General features: G+C 48.2%; 1 protein-coding gene and 1 pseudogene across 9 annotated transcripts; one reads left to right on the forward strand and one right to left on the reverse strand.

The window, feature by feature from the left end:
- Positions 1-1,037: 1,037 nt before the first annotated feature.
- Positions 1,038-15,612, reverse strand: Aqp7 (aquaporin 7). 9 transcript variants are annotated; one of them, NM_001429390.1, is given in 9 exon segments: positions 1,038-2,222; positions 2,505-2,722; positions 3,338-3,456; positions 3,708-3,845; positions 4,253-4,376; positions 12,640-12,754; positions 12,871-13,201; positions 13,761-13,842; positions 13,987-14,041. In NM_001429390.1, coding segments are annotated over 6 exon segments (810 nt in total). In that variant the 5' UTR covers positions 12,736-12,754; positions 12,871-13,201; positions 13,761-13,842; positions 13,987-14,041; the 3' UTR covers positions 1,038-2,107.
- A 2,867-nt stretch (positions 15,613-18,479) lies between these two features.
- LOC120103220 (U6 spliceosomal RNA) lies at positions 18,480-18,598 on the forward strand (annotated as a pseudogene).
- The last annotated feature ends 9,202 nt before the right edge of the window (positions 18,599-27,800 follow it).

The following is a 27,800-nucleotide window of genomic DNA, read 5'->3' on the forward strand; positions in this document are numbered from 1 at the left end:
GTGTTTTAGGTATGCTTTTTAAAGATTTTAAGTCTTTACCATGTCCCCACCACTACTTCCAGAAGGAAACCCAACCTCCCCTGTCCCTTGTCCTCTCAGGTCATAAAGTGTGGCTCTCAGTTCCAGTAAAGAACACCTTACACCACACTGCTCTGTCTGCACTTCTGGAAATCAATCTCTGGCCTCCCTGGCAAGGCTATTTGTGATCTTCCCTCTGATCCCAGAACCCTTGGGGCAGCCCTCTCCCTATTGCTCAACTCCTTCCCTCCAAGAATCTATCCTCTCCCCCCAACACCCTCCTCCACACACACACATGTGCATACATTTCAGTCCTCTGAGGCAAAGGCCTAGCCTCTCCCGTCGTGCATTCCCAGGGCTTGCACACAGTAAGGGCTCAGCGGCTGGGATCAGTAATGGCAGGGCAGAAGGGATGCTGCCTTCTGAATTCCGGCTGACACCAACAGTTGGTCCTCCGAGCTTTCCTCTAGTTCATTAGGTTTTCAAATGTCTCTTAACCTATTTGAAAGATTTGCCTCCTTGCTTCCTCCTTCCCAACTGGAGGAAATTAGAGGTCAACCCCTTAAAAGCATCCACTCCATATCAAGCAATACTAAGAAAACAAAAACTGATTCTGGAAATGGCTTTTAAACACTTTTCAGCCAAGTATGGTGGTACAGGCCTTTAATCTCAGCACTCAAAAGGCAGAGGCAGATGCATTTATGTGGATTTCAGGCTACCCTGATCTACATGGCAGAGTTCCAGGTCAGCCAGAGTAATGGTGAGAGCCTATCAGAGGAAGAGGAGAAATAGGAGGAAGATAAGGAAGGAAAAGAAAAATATCGGGGTTGGGGATTTAGCTCAGTGGTAGAGCGCTTGCCTAGCAAAGGCAAGGCCCTGGGTTCGGTCCCCAGCTCCGAAAAAAAGAAAAAAAAAAAAAAAGAAATATATCCATACAGTACCTGCCTCACCTGTGACATCATCCCACACATGTATACACACACATGTCCACAGATGAAAGACACAGACACACAGTATACATGTGGTATTAAAATGTTTAATGAAGAAAAAGAATTAGAACTGGGGAGCTGTGGATTTAAATTAGTTATAGATATCTCCTAGCATGCACAGGGCCCTAGGTTCGAACCCCAGCACCACATATAAACTGGGAATAGCGTTACACGCCCATATTCCCAGAACTCAGGAGGTGGAGGCCAGAGGGTCAAGAGTTCATGGCTAGACTTGGGTATACAGAGTTCCGGTCAAGGCTGGCCTCGGCTACATAATACCTTGTTTTAAGGGAAACAGGGGTGGAGACCTGAGGAAGGCATTAACAAAAACAAGAACAAAAACAAAAACAAAAACAAAAACAAAAAACAAAAACAAACAAACAAACAAAAGGTGGAGAAATTCTGATGTAAACTCTTGGCCTTGCCTTCTCTGGCTCAGAACTAGAGGAAGAGAGAAGCCAGGAGATCCTGTATTTCCATCCCAGAAACCGTCACAGATTCCCCAAATCTGGTCCCCCACCAGCTACCACTGGTCTCTTTCTCACTGTTCCCCCAACACACACTGATGCATGAAAAGACCCCCAGCCTGTCTGATGCCCTTTTATTACTCACCCTGAGCCCCCAAAGTAGACATCCCCTCAGCACCCACCTCCCAGAGCTGGAAAGAGATGGACTCTTTTGACCCTATGCTCTAGTATTAAGAGCCCACAATAACCCTGCAACATGCCAGGCAGGGTGGCAAATGCCTGCATCCCCAACACCCAGGGGAAAGAGGCAGGAAGACGCCACAAGTTCAAGGCCAGCCTGCTCTCCACAAGTACCAGGCTGGAATAACTCAGGAGCCCCCCGAGAAGGACCTAGGAGTACGTCCGGCTGCAGGAGGTCCCAAGGAGTGGGGGCCACTGGTATGAGGTGTGCTTTATTGCAGAAGGGTTGTGGTCACAGACAAGCTCTACTAAGAAGTACTCTAGAAGCTAGAGGCACAGAACCACTTATGGGTAGGGTAGGTTTCGCAGAAGTTGGAGGAGAAGAGATGGGGTGAGGGGATCGTTGGACGATGCTGTCGTCTTCTGGTCTCCTGTTGTACAATTCTCCAATCTCTAAGAACCCTGTGGTGGTATGCCGGCGTGAATTAAGCCCAGGTATACAATGCCACCTAAGTAGGCACCCAGAAGGGGTGCCACCACCGGCACCCACCACCAGTTGTTCCCGGCACTGCAGGCAAAAAGAAGGAGACCTGCTGAGGACACCGATGCCCGGAGATGCCACTCTTACCCAGCTCAGACCAACTTAGGGAGACCATCTACGCTAAGGGACTCTCTTCCTTAGCCGGATCCAGGAACAGAGTTGACGGTCCAATATCAGAATCTGCATCTGAAGATCTTTGGGCCCCTCCTCCTCCCAGACCATCTGGAGACTTCATAAGACTCTTCTGTGCACCCTGCAGGTGGGGACCCCCAGAAAGCTGACAGGAATGGAGTCTGGCAAGGGTTGTACCTGAACACTTTCTTGCCCCAGCCAGCAATGAAAGTGAAGAACCGGGGAGGCAGGTCACGGGATGGGTTGATTGCATATCCTGTGTTCATGCCTAGGGACACCCCAAGAACGCAAACAAGGATGCCTATCATGAGGGGCTCGGTCCCTTGAAGTGCTGGACTGTTCAACTTGTCCGTGATGGCGAAGATACACAGCTGGAGCATCCCAGTCACAAATACCTGGGGAGTAAATGCCATAGTAACCCAGTGGGGACAAGTCACAGGTGCTCAGCAGGACCCCAGATCTGCAGCAGCAAAGATATGCCTTGGTACCACCCCATGCAGAATTCTTCTCTCTTTCTCATGCCGGACTCGAGGTGGGAACACCCTGGTCAGTAGCCTGGGACTTGAGGTGTGAATACCCTGGTCAGTAGTCTGGGACTTGAGGTGGGAATACCCTGGTCACCGACCTGGGACTTGAGGTGGGAATACCCTGGTCAGTAGTCTGGGACTTGAGGTGGGAATACCCTGGTCACCGACCTGGGACTTGAGGTGGGAATACCCTGGTCACTGACCTGGAACTCGAGGTGGGAATACCCTGGTCACCAACCTGGAACTCGAGGTGGGAATACCCTGGTCACCAACTTGGGACTTGAGGTGGGAATACCCTGGTCACTGACCTGGAACTTGAGGTGTGAATACCCTGGTCAGTAGTCTGGGACTCGAGGTGGGAATACCCTGGTCACCGACCTGGGACTCGAGGTGGGAATACCCTGGTCACTGACCTGGGACTTGAGGTGGGAACACCCTGGTCAGTAACCTGGGACTTGAGGTGGGAATACCCTGGTCACTGACCTCATCCACGAAGCCCCGCCACAGCGTCATGTGTTCAGGAAGATAGGTGGCAAAAATGTTTGCAGTGGATTTGGGACCTGTCACCAACAGTTCTCCACCTGCATAGTGGTTAATGGCACCTGTGGAGACAAAGACAAAGATTGAGCTAATCCCCACTGGGATCCCAGAAAGGGAGTTGTAGAATACGTGGCTGGAAATATTTCAACGGCTTTGCTCTGCTAGGGTTTGGGGTTTTTTTTAGGGGGAGGGCGGTGCTTGTTTGTCTGTTTGTTTGGGGTTTTTTTAATTCCAGAACAGGATACCAAGATGGAATCCTGGCTATGCTTCAGGAAAAGAGGCTGGAGGTAGACAATCCAGGAAGAATGCTCACCATAGAAAATTAAGTAGGTGGTAGCTGCAGCTAAGAAGGAACCCAGGAACTGACCCAGCACATATATAGGGAACTTCTTCCAGGCCATTCGGCCTAGTGCACAGTTAGTGAAAGTCACCGCGGCGTTCATGTGGGCTCCTGTGGGTGCGGTAAGGGATAAAAGAAACAAGCAACAAAATGACAGCAATTGCAACAGTGAATAGGAATCTCTGGAGTGTCCTCTCTGACAAGAACTCCTCCTTTAACCCTTAAAAGACCACACACAGCCTCTTCACCTCCATTTCTACCTTAAGACAAGTGCAGAAAGAGAAGCTTAATCTTTTGCCTAAGATAACCCAGCTAGTAAAGATGGTGAGTCAAAAGGTCCATGAAGAGTCTGGGGAAGACATGGGCAGGGGCCAAGGTGTCACAGAGGTTCTCCTCCCTCTGAGTCACCTAAAGGTGACTACTCTCCAACCATACCAGGGAAGGGACTGAAGGAGGCAGAAGCAATCCACTGGGGGAGATTTGGCCTTACCTGTAAGACCAGATATGGGCTCACTCACCAGAGATGCCGCCTGCCACATGTATTCCCATGGTCACTCCGAAACCAAAACCCAAGTTGACACCAAGATAGCTGCCAAGCCTTTCTCCTAGAACCATATGAGCCACGGAACCAAGGCCAAACACCTGTGAGGGAGAGCGTCTGAGTTAGGGGCCTGCCCAACATCCGCTATCAGAAGAATACTCAAAACTCGGTTTCTCCTCCTCCTCACCACCCATCCCCAATACCCTCGTCCCTGGGCCTCCCCGATGTCACTCATAAAGACCTTGCTTTGCCTTCCCTCTCCAGAGCCTTTTCCTATAAACTGTCCTCCTTGGCCCCCCTAGTAAGGCCTCTCAGATCTGCATCGGGGACAGCGAGTGGTGGGGATAAGAGAGATCCGGGTCTGGGATGGCAGAGCCAGAGTCTATGACCCAATCCAGATCCACCTGAAGTGCGGGGTGGGAGCAAGGCTTCCCCATTCCCAGACTCTCACACTACAGGCTTGCCTAAGGAGATTCTAAAGGTCCAAGTGAAAGAGCCATTGTTTGCCCTGTCCCACAGGTGGGCTACCTGAAGCTTAGAAATGGCTTACTCACGGTCACGTGACGTGAGACGCAACGAGTCAGGCATGAGTCTAAGAAGCCATCTACGGCCGTCCTTGCTAATGTGAATGTCTTGTGTGTGCTTAGGAATGCTATCCCCTCTGCCTGCAGTAACTGGTACTACGTCATAAAACATTCAAGGGACCAAAGACATGGCTCAACAGGAGAAGGTGTTCAACACCGAGCCAGACCCCATGAGTTTGATCCCAGAACCTACACAATAGAAGGGGGAAACCAACTTCCAAAAGTCATTTTCCGACTTCCACAGGCGTGATATGGCACACACACGTGTCCACACGTAAATGCACATGCAAACACACACTAAAATAAACAGCATGTGATAAACTTTTTAAAACTTATTTATTTTATGTGTGTGAGTACACCGTCTCTGTCTTCAGACGCACCAGAAATGGGCATTGGATCCCGTTACAGACGGTTGTGACTCCCACGGGCACGATGTGGCACCCATGTGCCTACACATAAGTGTACATGTATAGATAAACACACACTAGGATAAATAACGCACAATAAACTTTTAAAAAGAAAGAAATCGTCACACCCAGAAAGTACTTCCTTCACAATGCACATGTGTTCTGTCTATGTGTTGTGACTAGATCCCTAAGGGTCACACTGCTGGAGATCGGAGTCTAGATTTGTGTCCTCTGACATGGCAGGCACCGACCAGGTGTGGCTGTTACGTGCTTGCCTGTGGCTCCGACAAACTGGATCTACCATGGTGTAAAGCATGCACCGGACTTCGCAGACTTGGAATCAGAAAACTTTAGTAGTTTTCCACTGACAACAGGTTGACACAAAGTTTGGAATATATGGGTTAGATACGGTAGTGATTCAAAATGGCCTCACCTGCGCCTTTTACCTTTTTAATGTGGCGATGACAAAATATTAAATACATTTCTGACTCAGCATTTCCCTTGTACAGCTTTGTTTGTGATAGAAAAAAGAGGAAGGAATTGAGGATAGGAGAGCTAGGACCAGTTCCATCGGGGGATGAGGACGCCATGGGAGGGCACGGGGCTGAGCCTGTGTGGGACTCATGGTGGGTGTCAGAAATCTAGCTGGAGCATATCTCAAAATGAAAGACTGTCATGAACACAGCTGGGCAATGGTGGCGCACACCTTTAATCCCAGCACTCAGGAGGCAGAGGCAGGCAGATCTCTGAGTTCAAGACCAACCTGGTCTACAGAGTGAGTTCCCAGACAGCCAGGGCTACACAGAGACACCCTGGTGAAAAAAAAATCAAAATACTTCATAAACACCGGGGAGAGTTGGATCCCAAGAAGGGCATGGTCAGCTCTGCTTGGCAGCCTGACTCATATGTATAAAGGTCCAAATAGCATTCCTTTGGGCGTGACATTCCAAAAGTCACACGTATTGAGTGCTGTGTGGTCCGTCCCTGGGGGCAGTGGTTGAGTCCAAGAGATTGAGAGGCAAATGGTAGTAAGGAAAAGATGGATATTTTTTGGTTTCATTTCGGTTTTTGGACACAAGGTCTCACTACATTGCCCAGGATAGCTTCAGGGCCTAAGTTCTTCTTCTCTATCTTCCTCAGACACACATCACTGTGTCCAGCAAAGATGATTTTTGAGGGTCAGTGTTGTTGGATTCTTCTTGTCTGAGGTACTAAGGGTGGAATCCAGGCCCTCGTTCATAACAGAAAGTGCTTCTGCCACTGAGCACAGCCCCGCCAGATAAAAGGAACTGGAAGGAACTTGTATAGATGGCTGCCACGTTTGAGGCTGTCTTGTGTTGTTTTGGGTGGAGACACTTTGGTAGGCTAATAGGCAGAGAGAGAGAGAGAGAGAGAGAGAGAGAGAGAGATACACACACATATATACATACACACACATATATACATATACATATATACACACATACATACACATACATATACATATATGTATGTATTATATATGTATATATGTTAAAGAGAGTGCCTGGGAGAGTAGGTGTGGGTGACTGGAGGGAGAGCATCTGCTCTAGCTGAGGGAGACGGTCAGGTACATGAACAGGTAACAGGTAGGAAAGTGAGGAGCTGCAGGGAGCCCCCATGATAATTTTCTCTGGTGAGCAGGAGCTCAGTTTTCAGGGACGGGGCAGAGTTGGGAAGAACCAGGTCTAGCAGGGCAATGCACACTGTGATCCCAGCAGTCCAGAGGCAGAGGGGTCCGCACTCAGATCGAGGCACTGTGCTCCACATAGCATATTCCAGGCCAACCAGGGGCCAGGGTTATAAATGAGGCAAGACCTTGTCTCTAAAAAGGAGGGGAGGCAGCTAAGGAGACGGCTCAGCATTTAAAACATGTCCCAGGCCAAGTGTGAGGATCTGAGTTCAAATCCACCGAAACCCACTTAACTGCTGAAGGGTATGTTAGCCCCCCAGTAATGTCAACCTCAGAAAAGCAAAGACAGGGAGTATCCCTAGTGCGATCTGGCCAGAAAGATGGGCTGCATCAGCAAGATGTAGGTGTGGTTGAGAGACCCTGTCTGAATGGGGAAGATGGAAGTCTGATGAGTCTCAACATTAATCTTGGGCCTCCGCATGCACGCACACACCACATGTGAAAAATGGCAAAAAAAAAACAAACAAGCCAGCCAATGTGGTAGCACATACCTGTAATTCCACACTGGAGGCTAACCTGGACTACACGGTGAGACCATATCCAAAAAAAAAAAAAAAAAGAGAGGACCGGGCTGGAGAGATGGCTCAGAGGTTAAGAGCACTGACTGCTCTTCCAGAGGTCCTGAGTTCAATTCCCAGCATCACATGGTGGCTCACAACCATTGTAATGGGATCCGATGCCTTCTTCTGGTGTGTCTGAAGAGAGCAACAGTGTATTTACATAAAAATAAATAAATCTTAAAAAAAAAAAAAAAAGGACGGGAGAGAAGGCTTGTGGCTAAAGGCAGAGAGGACCTGTGTCCCCCATCTCCATGGTATCTAATGCCTCTGGCCTCCATGGGCACCTGAACTCACAAGCACACACACACTGGTGTACACACACACACACACACACACACACACACACACACACACACACACACACTTAAATATCAATAACAAGCAAACCTTAGGGGGAAAGAGGGAAACAGCTGTGGAGGCAGAGAAAGGCGGTTGAACAGAGCTCACTGCAGGAGCCCAGGGCAGGTGCAGCAGAGCCCGGAGGAGCCTGGCTTGCAATCCGGGAGAAAAACGCATCCTGAGAAGATAAGAACTGATGGGTGTGGAATGAGGCCAGGCCGACGGGAAGCGACAGGGCTGGGAAAACATGGAGGGGCTTTAGGTCCAACTTCTATCCCACTCAAGTCAAAGTCATTGACACAAGTCCTCCTGCCTCAGCTTCTGGAGTTCAGGGATTACATGCATGTGCCACCGTACCTGGCCTCAAAGTCATTTGTTAAAGGTGATGAACGTGTGGCCAGGCTTCACCCGATGTGGTCCTGCTGCTGGGTCTGCAGACCGGCAATGCCTGCCGCCTGACCCACCCAACGCTCAGGTTGTGTTGGGATAGTTGATTTTGGAAGTTTCAGCTGCTCTTGAAAAATGAGAGCAGTCTGGGAACACTGGCCTTTGTTCCACTCTCCATGACAACTGACAGCTGGGCCAGATGCAGCGACACCCTTATACAGACAGGGGCCAAAGCCCTTCACACCGTTCCCTCCGACTGTGGCATCTGAGTTTGCAAGCCTTGCCCTGTGGCTCACTCGCGCAGCCGGGTCTCCAGGGGCCTGGTGGCTCCAGCCCCTCCTCTCCCTAGTCAGTGAATGTAGCCCCGCCCACCACAGCCCCAGCCGCGGCCAGGAAACCGACCTCGTCCCAGCTGCCTGAAGTAGGGCCCAAGGTCACAGTAGCCTTTTTTGAGCAGAACCTTTACCCTAGTGATGATTCCCTGAGCTTCCTACAACCACAAAAGCCCCCACGTCTTGGCACAGGACTGGAAACTGAAAATAACAACGCACTGTCCCACGGAAGTCCAGCCTCACCGAGTTCTTTCCACAGCCGCTGCTTCTAAACCCTCATAGAGAATGAGCTTTGCAAGGCTGATGCTCCCACTCTAAGACGACACCTGAGGCCCAGGTGTTCTGGGGCTACCCAGAGACCGAAGCAAGTGGCCTTCCCCGAGCTGGAGGATCTTAGCAAGCCTGCCATTTCTAAGCCGAGGGACAAAGGCACGGAGGGTCAAGCACACTGGCCTGGCCCAAATTCCATCTAGGTTTGGACAGGTGATTTAGTCTCATAGAACCCATCATTTCCCCATCTGTAAAATGGGGGTGTACCTATCTCAGGCCAGGCGCCATCACACACCCGTAAGCACCGCATGCAGGAGGCAGAGGCAGGTGGACCTCTGTGAGTTCAAGGCAGCCTAGTCTACAAAGAGAGTTTCAGGACAGCCCGGGCTATATAGAGACCCTGACTAAATTAATAATAATTTCCTACCTACTTTACAGGCCGTTGTAAAGATCTGGGAAGGTGGTAGTGCTTGGTGTGCAGCAGTTGCTCAATAATAATCAAAATAAAAGAAAGGAAGCCTAATGTGGTGGCACACACCTTAATCCTGGCACCGAAGAGGCTGGGACAGAAGGAGTTCAAAACTGAAGTTAATCAAGGCTGCGTAGAAACATCCTGCTTTAGATAGATGGATGGATGGATGGATGGATGGATGGATGGATGGATGGATGGACGGACAGACAGAGAGATGGACAGATAGGTGGGTGGGTGGATGGAGGATGGATGGACGGATAGAAGATGGATGGATGGATAGATAGATAGATAGATAGATAGATTAGATAAGATAGATATAAAGAAAGAAAGAAATGCTGGGTGTGGTGGCACATACCTTTAATCTCAGCACTAAGGAGATGGAGGCAGGCAGATCTCTCTGAGTTACAGAGAGAAGAAAGAAGGAAGGAAGGAAGGAAGGAAGGAAGGAAGGAAGAAAGAAAGAAAGAAAGAAAGAAAGAAAGAAAGAAAGAAAGAAAGAAATAACGAACGAACCTGGCAACATGACTTAGCAGATAAAGTCACTTGCTGCCAATCCTGGCAACTGGAGTTCAATCCCCCAGATCCACGTAGGGGACGGGGACAGAACCCACTCCTGTGAGCTGTCCTCTGGCCTTCCAACTCACACTGTAGTAAGCTTGTACGCTCACAAAGAAAACAAAATAATTAAAACCTCCGAAAGCAAAGACTTAGGGTGTAACTGGAGACAGTGCTGGAGCACTAGCCAGCTGCACACGCATAAGACTCTGGTTTGATCCCCAGCACCGCCCGAAAATTAAAAAGCCGGTGGAGGCAGCGTCTCACCCTGTGCGCAGTTCCTGCACCCTGCAGCTTCCTACATTCCAAGGTTTAACAGCCCTCACAGGACTGGAATGTCTCGTCATAAATGAATGACTTTGCTCTGAGTTGAGGAGAATCAGGCTGTCCTCCTCACAGCTCAGGAGCCAAGAAGCTAAGGATGGAGGGCAGGGAGGGAGAGAGGAAGAACAGCTCCGGTGCCTGTCAAAATAATAAGGACCCCAGCAGCATGCATGTGCACATGTATACACGCACACACACACACACACACGAGCACACAGGTGCACACACACACACGTACAAATTCATGCATGCAGGCACACATGTGTGCACACACAAATTTTAAAAATTATCTTAATTTTAAAAAAAAAAAAACAGCCAGGAAGGGGCTAGAGAGATGGCTCAGCAGTTTAGAGCACTGACTGCTCTTCCAGAGGTCCTGAGTTCAATTCCCAGAAACCACATGGTGGCTCACAACCATCTGTAATGGGATCTGATGCACTCTTCTGGTGTGTGTCTGAAGACAGTTATGGTGTGCTCGTATAAATAAAAAACCAGCCAGATGCCTTTGATCCCAGCACTTAGGAGGCAGAGGTCTATGAATCTGAGGCCAGCCTGGTCTACAGAGTGAGTTCCAGGACAGCCACGCCTATACAGTGAAACTCTATCTCAAACAAAACAAAACAAAACACAGGCTGGAGGCTGGAAATGTGTCTCAGAACTTAAGAACACTGACTGGCTGCTCTTCCGGAGGTCCCAGGTTCAATTCCCAGCACCCACATGAGACAGCTCACAAGAGATCCGACCCTCTCTTCTTCTGACCTCCAAAGACACCTGCACTGGCATTACAAACACCCACACACATTTGTAAAATTAAAAATAAAACCTTAAAATATAATAATAATTAACAAGGAGCCAACCGAACATGCGTACAATACATGGCCTCCTCACGTAAGTCTGTCAGCCTGGTGCTACTGTTCACATTTGCCAACAAAGACTCTAACCCTGAACAGTGAGATCGAGTGCCTGGAACTCAGACTGGCATTCCACACACTAGGAAACTGGGAAGTCAGGCTGGGACCCAGGGAGAGACCCAGCTGCTCCGGCCAGCTGTTGACAGTCAGGGCTAGGACAAAAGCCTCGATGTCCAGAGTCCCTCCCACGTCATTAATTCTGAACAATTTTTATAACCACCCTCATAGTGAACTTTACCTCTTCCACTCCAGCCCAAGCCTCCCGTGAGCACCAGCGCCCCCTGTTTAACTACTTCCTGGATCCCTCCACTGGTATCTCCTCTGTGTCCAAATTAGCTTCATCTCTGAGCCCTGCGCTGACACTGACACTGAGCCCTGCGCTGACACGGTGCTCCAGAACAGCCCCTTGGGGCTTACCCTCATCTGTGGCTTGAAAGTCTCCTTGATGCATCTACCGTTCTTCAAGCACCTGCCTTCTCGTCCATCCCTGACTCCATCATCCCCCAGTCTCCAACCTCCTCCAACAACAGCCTAATAGCTGGCTCCTCTCCACTGCTGCCTTCTAAAACCCAAACATGCCCGGTGCATTCTACTACTTCTACTTCTTAAAGAGTGTGTGTGTCTGTGAGTGTGTGTGTATGTGTGTGTGTGTTTGTGTGTGTATGTCTGTGTGTGTGTATGTGTGTGTGAGTGTGTGTGTGAGTGTGTGTGTATGTGCGTATGTGTATGTGTGTGTGTGTGCGCGTGCGCGTGCACGCACATGCCGCTGTGGAGCTGCGTGTGTGGGTCAGAGAACAGCGTTATGGAGGTAATGCTCTCCTTCTGGCTTTACCTTAGTTCCAGGGACTGACTGTGGCCACCAGAGTTGCGCACTGAGCACCTTTACCTGCTGAGCCATCTTCCCTTCATTCCCCTGTGTGACTGCATACCCATTTCCCTCAGATCAATTCTCAAAGGTCCCTCCACCTCCCATGTAGCACAGCACTGGCCTTGAACCTGTTATGGAGCAATAAGACAAAGGACTCGAACCCTCAACTACCCTCCCTGCCTCAGCGGGCATCACCAAGCCCAGGTCTCCTTCGTGTTTGGTTGGTTGAGTCATTGTGTTTTGTTTTGTTTTGTTTTGCTTGAGACATTTCCTCACAGCAGAACCCTGACTATCCTAAAACTTGCTATTTATAGCAAGCTAGCCCTCAAATTACCTTCAATTCCCCTGCCTTAGTTTCCCACATGCTGACACTGTAGACACGAGCCATCATGCCTTGCTACTCAGTCTTCTCAGTATTGGTTTTTCTTACCACCCATCTGTCAATCCCCGATTCCACTCTATCCCGGCCTACGTGAGCCCTTTTCTGTCCCAAAAAGACATGATGAGAAAGGCCTCTCTGATTTCCTCTTCTTTCCCCGGCTCCCAGCTAGAGGCAGGGAAGGGAATGATATGACCCCTGGGGTCAACTGTGGGGATGAGCTAAGGACTGCCTCTGTCGGTCCCCCACCCACCCAACCACTCACCATCAAGACATAGGTACTCAGGAACTCCGCCAGGAACTCACGCACCCAAGTCTTCTGTAGCACTGATTGTATGTTCTCCAGCACAGAACCGGCCATTGTGGAATTGTGGGTGGACCTGAAGCAACAGACCAAGCCAACAAACAGAAAGGAGATTCAAGTCTGCATCCTGCCCATCGGCCCTTCAACTCATGGCTGAGTTAATGGGTAACCCAGTTGCCTCTCCCCGTGTACCTTCTCCTGCCCAGGGCAGTAGAGAGAGACACCCAAGGGCCATAGGAACATGGAAGTGAAAGATGACCCAGCTAGGCCTCTTCTTCCTTCCACCCCAGGCTGAACAGGTAGGAAGGGTGTACCAATGCGGCTGATTTACAAAGTGGGTAGGCCAGGAGCTGAAAGCGCAGTCTGTGTTGGGGCGGGGTCTGAGGTTGGTGGGAAATGGAGTTCAGTTGTGTCTGTCTCTCTGCTGAGCTCGGGGCCACAGGCCAAGGTTTAGGAAGAGTAGGGAACTCTGCCATGAGGTTTGGTAAAATCTGATGCTGGGCTGTATGAACAGCACAGAAGCCTGAAAAACAAACGATGGGTTCTTCAGACGATGGGACCGGGGAGAGGTTCGGCAAACTCACTGGGCTCTGCAACTAGGCCAGCACAGAGATGCTTGCGAGCAAATGGATGAAGCAGCAATAAGGAGGAAGGAGAGACAGGGTCTCACTTCCCAGAGTACCCTAAGTCCCAGGTCCACAGATGTGCAGAGGTCGTTGAATAACCAAGAACCCAGCAACCTATTCCTTGCTCTGACCCAGATTGACACCAAAGCCGCCTAAAGAGCCTGACACTTGATAAACGTTTGTTCAGTAAAAGTTCTGTTTGATGGTCAGATGAAGAAAAATGAGTTTTGGGCAACAATGTCTGTTAGGGGGGTACAGGGCTGGTGTTTGGGGAAGGTGCTGGGTCTCAAGGATGAAGAGGAACAGGACAGATGTGGCTAGGTGGGCCTTGGGGAAGTGGGGAGAGACACAAAGTCTAGGTATTTAAGGTATCAGTGCCTAGATGCGGGAGCCATGATGGAGAGGGAACATCAAGGCCTTGACTTCTGGCAGGAGCTGAGGAGAAGGGGTCCTTGCCTGAGTTGAGACCACAGGAAGGAGAGGCTGGGAGATACGGAGAAGGTTATTTTCACTTGGCATCCAGTCTCATAAAGTGGGTCTAAAGACAAGAAGGGAAACACGGCTGAGAGAGCAACGTCGTCAATCCAGAAGGAGCCACTTGGTCTTTAAGTCCAGTGAGAGGACACAGTGGATGACCAAGGTACTCAGGCACTCAGCAATGGATTGGAATAAGCATGCTTGCCTGAGGGGGCAGTAAGGGCTACAGAGATTGTCCTGGAAACCACAGGAAGGGAACTGGGAACGCATCAGCTGCGGCTGCGCAAGGAGTGGGACCGGAAGTACGGTAGTCTCCGGAAGCCTCACTAAGTGGCCTCGTTGGAAATGAGTGGAGGGGGTGAAGGAGTAGCCATGTGGGTAAATATCGGGAGAGAGCTTCAGGAAAAGGGAAGAACTCCGAGGGAGTCTGAGCATCTGTACAGAAAGCAACTGAGGACAGAGCGGCTGGAGAGCCGGGAGAGTGAGGCTCCGAGCGGAGGGTAGGGAGGTAAAGAGAGCCCAGCCCTGACTAGTGCAGACTCTGGCTGTACCCAAGAGTCAAAGGTGAGGGATTTGGTTCAGCTAGTTGTTATTTACACAGGGCAGGCAGGACCTGCTCACAGGTCCTGTATCCTCATCTTGATCTTCAGAGCTTCCCTTAACCTGATATCAGCTGTGCTGTGGGACATCAGAGACAGGCGGGCCGGGCCCCATGGGCTACTGGGCAGGTAGGAAAGAAGGGGCCTAGGAGAGCAGCTGCCCTGAGGGGAAGGCTGGGGACAAGACGAGAGAGCAACTAAAGTGCTCTGGGCCAAGGATAGGGGCTAGAATTGGTGGTATGAGGGATGGTTACTGCCCCGGCTTGAGCCATTGCTTGTTTTTCTGAGTTTTAGATCCTGTGGAACCAGAGAGGAACCTAGGGCTGAGTGAGGGACACAGAACTTGACCCCCTATTCCCATTAAACGTCAGTTTCTCTGGGGAGAAGCAATCAGATTAGGAGAGCCCTTGCCAGTGCTATCCCAAACCCAGGCAAGCTGGAGGGAGGAAGGAACAGGGAAGAGGGAGGAGGGAGGACAGTGGGAGTGCCTTAAGCAATTGTGAAAGTGTCCTGTTAGTCCCACTACCCATGCTACCCCAGGACCCTGGACCTTAATAGCAGGCTCCTCAAAGGCCAAGTCTGCCATCTACCCAACTTTGAATAATGCAGTGCCAAAGTCAGCCCTCCCACCTCCCTAAAACTTACCTTGTGTCCTACCCTCCTCTCAGACTGTCAAGGTGACTCCTGAGTTGCCCTCAGCCAGGCTCTACCCAAATTTCTCTGGATGAAGCATCAATGTATATCCCTAACTTTAAAGATGAACCCCCTGTGCCCTGGTCTGACCTCTGAGGACGACGCTGGGGGAGAAGCCAGCAGTAGACCCATCTCTGACCTGCCTCCCTTCTGCCCAGTCTGTCAGATTTGCTCTTCCCTCTGCCCTCCATGTGGCCTTTCTGATGGTGCGGACCAATGTACCCTCCCACTCTCGGCCCCACTCAGCAGTTCGGGGTCCTCCACAGCCAAGTCACAGCCGGTCTGTCCGTGTCACACAGCCACATAGGACTGGACCAGGACAGAGACTCATACTCCAACTCCTGATGAACTTTCTTTCCCAAAAAATCCCTGCTGGGCTTGCCCCAAGGAGGCTCCCCTGTCCCAGCCTACCTGCAGCCCTGCTCACTCTGCTGAAGTGACTGCTCTGTTTTTTAGCCTTGTCTCACAGCCCCTCTGTCAGTATCACAGATAATCTTGATTCTGGTCCTCCATTACTGCGGCAGGCTCAAGCTGTAACTGAACTGAGGCTCTGCAGTCTCTAAGTCCTCACTCAGAGCCTGCCTCTTGCCCAGGGCGGCTGTGAGTCCCCTTGTGCTCCTCTAGGGGAGAGGTCAGTAGGGCAGGGGTTTGGCTCATGCCACTTAAGCCAAGTCTACACACACTGCCCAAAATAGCATCTCTGCTCTTGCCAGTAGCATTGTGGAGACTAAGTTCTGAGGCAGCCCTTGTGAGGTCAGAGGTGGAGTTCCAGGTATGAATTCTGGGCCTCATAGTCCCAGAGGAAAGGCTAGTACTACATGCCAAGTGCCTGGCTTATCTCGAAGACCAGAGCCAGAGGTCACCCGCAGAAAGCCACGGAGGCTCCTGAGACCCAGGCTATAGAGAAAGCCGTGTAGATGGGGATGTAGGTAGAAGTTCCCAGAAATCAGTAGAAAGGTGGAAGGATTGGAAAAACAATCTTGGGTCAGTCCTCAATGAGCCCTCAACATGAAGAAGAGGGGGGAGAATTAGACCCTGTCCTCAGGGGTCCCCATCTGGGAGAGGAGGGAAAATGCCACACCAGGTTTCCTGGGGCCCCCATTCCAGGCCCTGCCTTCTGGATGCTGCCTCTCTTAGGAAAGGCGTGCCCAGGGCTCCATGAGAAAAGCCAAGCACAGGGATGGGACTCAAGACAGCAGTGAGATCTCAACTAGAGGGGTGAAGTCAGGAGGGAGCTGAAGACTACCTGCAGCCGTACCTCTGGGTGCGGGGGCCCGGTTGGGCCGGGAAGAACAGCAGGCATGCTGAAGCGTGGGGGTGGTGCCTGCCAAAGGGAGGTGGGCAGGAGGCAGGAAGCCCAGGAAGACAGACACACAGACCTTGATGGGAGAAGTTATAAATGTGGTCTTGTATGGGAATGAGACCATCTTCTAGAGGTTACTGAACAGGGTGGCAGGTGTCTGTAGCCTGCACCTATGAGGCAGAGAGAAGAGGAATACAAGTTTGAGCCTCGCCTGGACTGCCTAGGATATTCCAGGGCTGGAGAGATGGCTCAGTGGTTAAGAGCACTGACTGCTTTTCCAGAGGTCCTGAGTTCAAATCCCAGCAACCACATGGTGGCTCACAACCCTCTGTAATGGGATCCGATGTCCTCTTCTGGTGTGTCTGAAGACAGCTACAGTGTACTCACATACATAAAATAAATCTTTAAAAATAGAAAGAAAATTCCAGGCCATCACTGGAACCCCGGGATAGTAACCCTGGCACTTGGAAAGCAGGGGAATGAGGTCAGAGTGGTCTACATAGGTCTACACAGTGAGTTGCAGGCAGGAGAATGCTCTGTACAGTGAGACTCTGTCTCGGAGACTAACTGAAGAGCCAGATGCCTGCAATCAGGAGTTCAAGGTCATTCTCCACTACAGAACAGGTTTAGACTAGATAGCCTGGGCTACAGCTATGTGAGACCCTAACTTTATTTTATTTTCAAGACAGACTGTTGTTGTTGTTGTTGTTGTTGTTGTTGTTGTTGTTGTTTAGCCCTAGCTGTCCCTGTAACTCACTCTGTAAACAATGTTAGCCTCAAACTCAGAGGCCAGCCTCTGGAGCTACCTCTGCCTCTAGAGTACTGGGCTTAAAAGGTGTGGCCACCACCCTGCAGAGGCCGTTCTTTTCACATACACACACACACACACACACACACACACACACACACACACACACACATACACTCACACACATACACACTCAAACACACCACACACACACTCACACACACATACACACCACACACACATACACACCACACACACATACCACACACACTCATACACACACACCACACACACACACACACATATACACACTCGCACACACAAACACATTCACACTCACACACACCCCTCCGTTCAGGTGAATCCAGTGTTCCTGCCTGTGCTACAGTAAACAGGGAGTTGCCAGTATGAGGCAGAGCTAAGAAAAGTAATTGAGTCTACAGGTTTGTCCTGTGTAGGAGCACCATATTTCTGGAGCACCATATTAAAGGAATGGGCATAGTGGTCCATGCTTGTAAACCCAGCAGTTGAGCAGTAAAGGTAGGAAGATGGAGAATTCGAAGCCATCTTAGGTTAAGTAGCAGGTTGGGTTCTTGGGTTCTTGGGTTCCATCTTAAACAAAAGCAGGAGAGAGGTCTCACATACTACTAAATGTTTAGGTGCACTTATCTTGTGTAGGTGGATATGTATGCGTACCATCTGCATGCCTACAGATGGTCGCAAGCAACATGTGATGCTGGGAATTGAACCTACACGATTGTTCCTGTACGAGAACAAGTTCTCAGAACCACTGAGCCATCTCTCCAACCTGGAGATTTTAGTCACAGCTTTAAGAACAGGGAAGGGAGGGAGGGAGGGAGGGAGGGAGGGAGGGAGGGAGGGAGGGAGGGAGGGAGGGAGGGAGGGAGGGAGGGAGGGAGGGAGGGGGTGTGAGACTGACTTAGAGAAAGGATAGGACAACCAAAATGTAATGAAGGGATCCATAAAGAGTCTCAGTGGCTGGGCCATGGTGGCGCGCGCCTTTAATCCCAGCACTCAGGAGGGAGAGAGAGGCAGGCGGATCTTTGAGGCCAGCCTGGTCTACAAAGTGAATTCCAGGACAGTCCAGGGCTCCACAAAGAAACTTACCTTGGGGGACTGGGGATTTAGCTCAGTGGTAGAGCGCTTACCTAGGAAGCGCAAGGCCCTGGGTTCGGTCCCCAGCTCCGAAAAAAAGAACCAAAAAAAAAAAAAAAAAAGAAACTTACCTTGGGAAAAAAACTAAATAAATTTTAGAGAGAGAGAGAGAGAGAGAGAGAGAGAGAGAGAGAGAGAGAGAGAGAGAGAGAGAGAGAGAGAGAGAGAGAGAGAGAACGGTACTCACTCCCCTTGGCCCCACGTATCCTGACACTGGAACAGCACAGAGAAGGTAGTAGTAGTAGTATGGTCCCTGCGCAAGGATGACACATAAATTTAAGAAGTGTTCCATTTTTTTTATTTTGTTTTAATTGAGCATTGAAACAGTTCCCTTTTAATGTTCCAGAAGCTGGACTCGCTTTAGGAAGTAAAACTGAACCAGGACTATGCAGGAATAAAAGGGAGCCGAGCACAGTATAAAGAGGAAAAGCTTTCCTGTAGAGGGCGCCAAAGACCGGGCCATGTCAGGAACTTTCTTAACAGTCCACATCCTTAGGCCAACAGGATGCTTCAGCCGCTCCTGATTATAGCCTGAGCAGCTAAAGGGTCTGCTTCATTCCACAGCAGATCCTACGCGGGTTCAGACTATTGCATTTCTTCCAGAAAAGGAGAGCTGCACCCTGGGAAAGAGGAACGCCTGCCTTCATCGCTGCCCTATGAGTGCTGTCCAGTCAAGAGATGCGTTCAATAGTGAGCTATGGGCCACACGATGGTGGTGCTCTCCTTTAATCCCAGCACTCGGGAGGCAGAGGCAGGCAGATCTCTGACTTTGGGGCCAGCCTGGTCTACAGAACAAGTTCTAGGACAGCCAGCGCTACACAGAGAAACATTTTTGGGAGGAGGGAGGCAGCAGAGGGAGAGAGTTATGGAACTAGGTGTGGAGGTGCACACCTATGGTCCCTGCACTTGGAAGGCCTGGGGCAGAAGTACTGAGTTTGAGGGTAGCCTGAGCAACACAGAGAAACTCTGAGTCAAATAAATAAAGCTAGGCTCTCATATGAAACCAGAAGTTGGCTGTTAGACTAGAAAGAGAGTTGGAATATATCCAGTCTAGAGAGGCAAGAGTCTTCCAGAGGGCTAGAGAGATGGCTCAGTGGTTAAGAGCACTGACTGCTCTTCCAGAGGTCCTGAGTTCAATTCCCAGTAACTACATGATGGCTCACAACCATCTGTAATGGGATCTGATGCCCTCTTCTGGTGTGTCTGAGGACAGCTACATATATATATGCGCATTCTAACAGAGGGTGCGGATTGGGTTAGGGGTTACCATGAAATGCTTTACCTGGTTTCACTATCCCAAGGGCCAAGCAGCCTCTAAAGGGATCTAAGCAAGGAACAGAGTAGAGCTTCTTTACGACCTACATCCCTGAGGCCTTGAACTTCCAGCAAACTCCAGAGGAGGGCCAGGACCTTGGGGGACAGGAGGACTAAGAAGGAATAGGTGGGAGGGAGATGGGAACCTAGGCCCTGGGCTGCCCAGAGGCTTGTGGAGGGGCCAGTGAGGCACGTGTTTGCAGAGGGTTGCCCGGGAGAGCTGACTGGATGGAAGGTGGTCTCTGTTGGAAGCTAGGAGGGTTCCACCGTGGACAGAGGAGGATCAGTACAGGGACCAGGAAGGAGGGAGGGAGGGAGGGAGGGACTCAGAATAATGAATCACACTAGTCCCGATAGGACCAGTGCAGATAACTGGGCACAGAGAAGACACACCCAGAAAGAGCCCTTTCCCCTAAGGCAGGCTCTGAGTAGGGTTACCACATCGAATACAGTTATACAGTTAAGTGCGTGTGTGTGTGTGTGTGTGTGTGTGTGTGTGTGTGTGTGTGCGCGCGCACGCGCACTAGGAACCAGTCCCAGGTCTTCACTTGGTATGATAGTGTCACCTTTAATCCCAGCACTGAGGTAGGAGGAACACAAAGACTTGAAGCCCAGCTGAGCTATGTAGCAAGTACTAAGCCAGCCAGGTCTGTATATAACAAGGCAAGTCTCAAACAACCAAAACAGAGGATGAAAAGGTGGTTCAATGTTTTAGAGTACTTGTTGCCCTTCCAAAGGACCCATGTTCGAATCCCAGCACCCACAGGGGAAGGAAACAACTGTAACTCCAGTTCCAGGGTAACCTGCACCTTCTTCTGACTCCTTTGGGCACTGCATGTAGTGTTCAGGCACACTCAGGCCCAACACCCATACAAACACCCACACACATAAAATAAAATGAAATATAAGGGGAAAAAAAAGGATGGTTAGAAGGCTGAGTGAGTGAAGGCATTTTCCTTTTTTTTTTTCTTTTCTTTTTTTTTAAACATTTATTTATTTTATGTATGTGAGTACACTGTAGCTGTCTTCAGACACACCAGAAGAGGGCATCAGACCCCATTACAAATGGTTGTGAACCGTGATGTGGTTACTGGGATTTGAACTCAGGACCTCTGGAAGAGCAGTCGGTACTCTTTTTTTTTTTTTTTTTTTTTTTTTTTTATTAACTTGAGTATTTCTTATATACATTTCAAGTGTTATTCCCTTTCCCGGTATCCGGGCAAACATCCCCCTCCCCCCTCCCCTTCCTTATGGGTGTTCCCCTCCCAACCCTCCCCCCATTGCCGCCCTCCCCCCACCAGTCTAGTTCACTGGGGGTTCAGTCTTAGCAGGACCCAGGGCTTCCCCTTCCACTGGTGCTCTTTTTTTTTTTAATTAATTTATTTATATGAGTACATTGTAGCTGTCTTCAGACACACCAGAAGACAGCACCTTATCCCATTACAGATGGTTGTGAGCCACCATGTGGTTGCTGGGATTTGAACTCAGGACCTCTGGAAGAGCAGTCAATGCTCTTAACCACTGAGCCATCTCTCCAGCCCCTCCACTGGTGCTCTTACTAGGATATGCATTGCTACCTATGAGGTCAGAGTCCAGGGTCAGTCCATGTATAGTCTTTGGGTAGGGTCTTAGTCCCTGGAAGCTCTGGTTGCTTGGCATTGTTGTACATATGGAGTCTCGAGCCCCTTCAAGCTCTTCCAGTTCTTTCTCTGATTCCTTCAACGGGGGTCCTATTCTCAGTTCAGTGGTTTGCTGCTGGCATTCGCCTCTGTATTTGCTGTATTCTGGCTGTGTCTCTTAGGAGCGATCTACATCCGGCTCCTGTCGGTCTGCACTTCTTTGCTTCATCCATCTTGTCTAATTGGGTGGCTATATATGTATGGGCCACATGTGGGGCAGACTCTGAATGGGTGTTCCTTCAGTCTCTGTTTTAATCTTTGCCTCTCTCTTCCCTGCCAAGGGTATTCTTGTTCCCCTTTTAAAGAAGGAGTGAAGCATTCACATTTTGATCATCCGTCTTGAGTTTCATTTGCTCTAGGCATCTAGGGTAATTCAAGCATTTGGGCTAATAGGCACTTATCAATGAGTGCATACCATGTATGTCTTTCTGTGATTGGGTTAGCTCACTCAGGATGATGTTTTCCAGTTCCAACCATTTGCCTACGAATTTCATAAAGTCGTTGTTTTTGATAGCTGAGTAATATTCCATTGTGTAGATGTACCACATTTTCTGTATCCATTCCTCTGTTGAAGGGCATCTGGGTTCTTTCCAGCTTCTGGCTATTATAAATAAGGCTGCAATGAACATAGTTGAGCACGTGTCTTTTTTATATGTTGGGGCATCTTTTGGGTATATGCCCAAGAGAGGTATAGCTGGATCCTCAGGCAGTTCAATGTCCAATTTTCTGAGGAACCTCCAGACTGATTTCCAGAATGGTTGTACCAGTTTGCAATCCCACCAACAATGGAGGAGTGTTCCTCTTCCTCCACATCCTCGCCAGCATCTGTTGTCCCCTGAGTTTTTGATCTTAGCCATTCTCACTGGTGTGAGGTGAAATCTCAGGGTTGTTTTGATTTGCATTTCCCTTATGACTAAAGATGTTGAACATTTCTTTAGGTGTTTCTCAGCCATTCGGCATTCCTCAGCTGTGAATTCTTTGTTTAGCTCTGAACCCCATTTTTTAATAGGGTTATTTGTTTCCCTGCGGTCTAACTTCTTGAGTTCTTTGTATATTTTGGATATAAGGCCTCTATCTGTTGTAGGATTGGTAAAGATCTTTTCCCAATCTGTTGGTTGCCGTTTTGTCCTAACCACCGTGTCCTTTGCCTTACAGAAGCTTTGTAGTTTTATGAGATCCCATTTGTCGATTCTTTATCTTAGAGCGTAAGCCATTGGTGTTTTGTTTAGGAAATTTTTTCCAGTGCCCATGTGTTCCAGATGCTTCCCTAGTTTTTCTTCTATTAGTTTGAGTGTGTCTGGTTTGATGTGGAGGTCCTTGATCCACTTGGACTTAAGCTTTGTACAGGGTGATAAGCATGGATCGATCTGCATTCTTCTACATGTTGCCCTCCAGTTGAACCAGCACCATTTGCTGAAAACGCTATCTTTTTTCCATTTGATGGTTTTGGCTCCTTTGTCAAAAATCAAGTGACCATAGGTGTGTGGGTTCATTTCTGGGTCTTCAATTCTATTCCATTGGTCTATCTGTCTGTCTCTGTACCAATACCATGCAGTTTTTATCACTATTGCTCTGTAATACTGCTTGAGTTCAGGGATAGTGATTCCCCCTGAAGTCCTTTTATTGTTGAGGATAGCTTTAGCTATCCTGGGTTTTTTGTTATTCCAGATGAATTTGCAAATTGTTCTGTCTAACTCTTTGAAGAATTGGATTGGTATTTTGATGGGGATTGCATTGAATCTGTAGATCGCTTTTGGTAAAATGGCCATTTTTACTATATTAATCCTGCCAATCCATGAGCATGGGAGATCTTTCCATCTTCTGAGGTCTTCTTCAATTTCCTTCTTCAGTGTCTTGTAGTTCTTATTGTACAGATCTTTTACTTGCTTGGTTAAAGTCACACCGAGGTACTTTATATTATTTGGGTCTATTATGAAGGGTGTCGTTTCCCTAATTTCTTTCTCGGCTTGTTTCTCTTTTGTGTAGAGGAAGGCTACTGATTTATTTGAGTTAATTTTATACCCAGCCACTTTGCTGAAGTTCTTTATCAGCTTTAGTAGTTCTCTGGTGGAACTTTTGGGATCACTTAGATACACTATCATATCATCTGCAAACAGTGATATTTTGACTTCTTCTTTTCCGATCTGTATCCCCTTGACCTCCTTTTGTTGTCTGATTGCTCTGGCTAGAACTTCAAGAACTATATTGAATAAGTAGGGAGAGAGTGGGCAGCCTTGTCTAGTCCCTGATTTTAGTGGGATTGCTTCGAGTTTCTCTCCATTTAGTTTAATGTTAGCAACTGGTTTGCTGTATATGGCTTTTACTGTGTTCAGGTATGGGCCTTGAATTCCTATTCTCTCCAGGACTTTTATCATGAAGGGGTGTTGAATTTTGTCAAATGCTTTCTCAGCGTCTAATGAAATGATCATGTGGTTTTGTTCTTTCAGTTTGTTTATATAATGGATCACGTTGATGGTTTTCCGTATATTAAACCATCCCTGCATGCCTGGGATGAAGCCTACTTGGTCATGGTGGATGATTGTTTTGATGTGCTCTTGGATTCGGTTTGCCAGAATTTTGTTGAGTATTTTTGCATCGATATTCATAAGGGAAATTGGTCTGAAGTTCTCTTTCTTTGTTGTGTCTTTGTGTGGTTTAGGTATAAGAGTAATTGTGGCTTCGTAGAAGGTATTCGGTAGTGATCCATCTGTTTCAAATTTGTGGAATAGTTTGGATAATATTGGTATGAGGTCTTCTATGAAGGTTTGGTAGAATTCTGCACTAAACCCGTCTGGACCTGGGCTCTTTTTGGTTGGGAGACCTTTAATGACTGCTTCTATTTCCTTAGGAGTTATGGGGTTGTTTAACTGGTTTATCTGTTCCTGATTTAACTTCGGTACCTGGTATCTGTCTAGGAAATTATCCATTTCCTGAAGATTTTCAAGTTTTGTTGAATATAGGTTTTTATAGTAAGATCTGATGATTTTTTGAATTTCCTCTGAATCTGTTGTTATGTCTCCCTTTTCATTTCTGATTTTGTTAATTTGGACGCACTCTCTGTGTCCTCTCGTTAGTCTGGCTAAGGGTTTATCTATCTTGTTGATTTTCTCAAAGAACCAACTTTTGGTTCTGTTGATTCTTTCTATGGTCCTTTTTGTTTCTACTTGGTTGATTTCAGCTCTGAGTTTGATTATTTCCTGCCTTCTACTCCTCCTGGGTGTATTTGCTTCTTTTTGTTCTAGAGCTTTTAGGCGTGCTGTCAAGCTGCTGACATATGCTCTTTCCTGTTTCTTTCTGCAGGCACTCAGCGCTATGAGTTTTCCTCTTAGCACAGCTTTCATTGTGTCCCATAAGTTTGGGTATGTTGTACCTTCATTTTCATTAAATTCTAATAAGTTTTTAATTTCTTTCTTTATTTCTTCCTTGACCAGGTTATCATTGAGTAGAGCATTGTTCAATTTCCAAGTATATGTGGGCATTCTTCCTTGATTGTTATTGAAGACCAGTTTTAGGCCGTGGTGGTCCGATAGCACGCATGGGATTATTTCTATCTTTCTGTACCTGTTGAGGCCCGTTTTTTGACCAATTATATGGTCAATTTTGGAGAAAGTACCATGAGGAGCTGAGAAGAAGGTATATCCTTTTGCTTTAGGATAGAATGTTCTATAAATATCCGTTAAGTCCATTTGGCTCATGACTTCTCTTAGTCTGTCTACATCTCTGTTCAATTTCTGTTTCCATGATCTGTCCATTGATGAGAGTGGGGTGTTGAAATCTCCCACTATTATTGTGTGAGGTGCAATGTGTGTTTTGAGCTTTAGTAAGGTTTCTTTTATGTATGTAGGTGCCCTTGTATTTGGGGCATAGATATTTAGGATTGAGAGTTCATCTTGGTGGATTTTTCCTTTGATGAATATGAAGTGTCCTTCCTTATCTTTTTTGATGACTTTTAACTGAAAATTGATTTTATTTGATATTAGAATGGCTACTCCAGCTTGCTTCTTCTGACCATTTGCTTGGAAAATTGTTTTCCAGCCTTTCACTCTGAGGTAATGTCTGTCTTTGTCTCTGAGGTGTGTTTCCTGTAGGCAGCAGAATGCAGGGTCCTCGTTGCGTATCCAGTTTGTTAATCTATGTCTTTTTATTGGGGAGTTGAGGCCATTGATGTTGAGAGATATTAAGGAATAGTGATTATTGCTTCCCGTTATATTCATATTTGGATGTGAGGTTATGTTTGTGTGCTTTCATTCTCTTTGTTTTGTTGCCAAGACGATTAGTTTCTTGCTTCTTCTAGGGTATAGCTTGCCTCCTTATGTTGGGCTTTACCATTTATTATCCTTTGTAGTGCTGGATTTGTAGAAAGATATTGTGTAAATTTGGTTTTGTCATGGAATATCTTGGTTTCTCCATCTATGTTAATTGAGAGTTTTGCAGGATACAGTAACCTGGGCTGGCATTTGTGTTCTTGTTCTCTTAGGGTCTGTATGACATCAGTCCAGGATCTTCTGGCCTTCATAGTTTCTGGCGAGAAGTCTGGTGTGATTCTGATAGGTCTGCCTTTATATGTTACTTGACCTTTTTCCCTTACTGCTTTTAATATTCTTTCTTTATTTTGTGCGTTTGGTGTTTTGACTATTATGTGACAGGAGGTGTTTCTTTTCTGGTCCAATCTATTTGGAGTTCTGTAGGCTTCTTGTATGCCTATGGGTATCTCTTTTTTTAGATTAGGGAAGTTTTCTTCTATGATTTTGTTGAAGATATTTACTGGTCCTTTGAGCTGGGAGTCTTCACTCTCTTCTATACCTATTATCCTTAGGTTTGATCTTCTCATTGAGTCCTGGATTTCCTGTATGTTTTGGACCAGTAGCTTTTTCCGCTTTACATTATCTTTGACAGTTGAGTCAATGATTTCTATGGAATCTTCTGCTCCTGATATTCTCTCTTCCATCTCTTGTATTCTGTTGGTGAAGCTTGTATCTACAGCTCCTTGTCTCTTCTTTTGGTTTTCTATATCCAGGGTTGTTTCCATGTGTTCTTTCTTGATTGCTTCTATTTCCATTTTTAATTCCTTCAACTGTTTGATTGTGTTTTCCTGGAATTCTTTCAGGGATTTTTGCGATTCCTCTCTGTAGGCTTCTACTTGTTTATTAATGTTTTCCTGTGTTCCCTAAGGGAGTTCTTCACATCTTTCTTGAAGTCCTCCAGCATCATGATCAAATATGATTTTGAAACTAGATCTTGCTTTTCTGGTGTGTTTGGATATTCCATGTTTGCTTTGGTGGGAGAATTGGGCTCCGATGATGCCAAGTAGTCTTGGTTTCTGTTGCTTGGGTTCCTGCGCTTGCCTCTCGCCATCAGATTATCTCTAGTGTTACTTTGTTCTGCTATTTCTGACAGTGGCTAGACTGTCCTATAAGCCTGTGTGTCAGGAGTGCTGTAGACCTGTTTTCCTGTTTTCTTTCAGCCAGTTATGGGAACAGAGTGTCCTGCTTTCGGGCATGTAGTTTTTCCTCTCTACAGGTCTTCAGCTGTTCCTGTGGGCCTGTGTCTTGAGTTCACCAGGCAGCTTTCTTGCAGCAGAAAAGTTGGTCTTACCTGTGGTCCCGAGGCTCAAGTTCGCTCGTGGGGTGCTGCCCACGGGCAGGGGTGAGCAGTGTTGGTGGTCTTTTCCGCTCTGCAGCCTCAGGAGTGCCCACCTGACCAGGCGGTTGGGTCTCCGCAGTCGGTACTCTTAACCACTGAGCCGTCTCTCCACAGGAATACCTGTGCCGCCTCTTCCGGGAGCTTCAGTGCACCAGGGTTCCAGATGGCCTTTGGTGTTTTCCTCTGGCGTCCGAGATGTATGTACAGAGATCAGTCTCTTCTGGTTTCCCAGGCTTGTCTGCCTCTCTGAAGGTTTAGCTCTCCCTCCCACGGGATTTGGGTGCAGAGAACTGTTTATCCGGTCTGTTTCCTTCAGGGTCCGGCGGTGTCTCTGGCAGGGGTCCTGCCGCTCCTGGGCCCTCCCCCACGGGAGCCCAGAGGCCTTATACAGTTTCCTCTTGGGCCAGGGATGTGGGCAGGGGTGAGCAGTGTTGGTGGTCTCTTCCGCTCTGCAGCCTCAGGAGTGCCCACCTGATCAGGCGGTTGGGTCTCCGCAGTCGGTACTCTTAACCACTGAGCCGTCTCTCCAGCCTTGCATTTTCTTTTTTTTTTTTTTTTGGTTCTTTTTTTCGGAGCTGGGGACCGAACCCAGGGCCTTGCGCTTCCTAGGCAAGCGCTCTACCACTGAGCTAAATCCCCAACCCCAGCCTTGCATTTTCATACAAGCCTGGTGACCTGAGTTCTCTCCCAGGACTCAAATGGTGGAAGAAGAAAACTGATCCCCACAGGTTTGTAGAGGAGTGGTTCTGATGAAAGGAGAATTATACGAATTCTAGGTTTTGAGATACAAAATTAAAAGAGTAAGCCCCTACAGCCAAAACTAGCAGGCCATAAAGATAGAGGAATGCAAGAAGCACTGCCCAG

Source organism: Rattus norvegicus, chromosome 5, assembly GCF_021556685.1.
Source record: "Rattus norvegicus strain SHRSP/BbbUtx chromosome 5, alternate assembly SHRSP_T2T, whole genome shotgun sequence".
Lineage (NCBI taxonomy): Eukaryota > Metazoa > Chordata > Mammalia > Rodentia > Muridae > Rattus > Rattus norvegicus.

Bases quoted from the DNA above. Each gene is read 5' to 3' on its own strand.
- Aqp7 (XM_087660606.1), bottom strand. From the start codon at position 12,735: ATGGCCGGTTCTGTGCTGGAGAACATACAATCAGTGCTACAGAAGACT. The intron at 4,377-12,639 runs GTGAGTGGTTGG...TCTCCCTCACAG, and splicing joins TGAGTACCTATGTCTTGATG to GTGTTTGGCCTTGGTTCCGT. The intron at 3,846-4,252 runs GTGAGTGAGCCC...CCGCACCCACAG, and splicing joins TGTGGCAGGCGGCATCTCTG to GAGCCCACATGAACGCCGCG.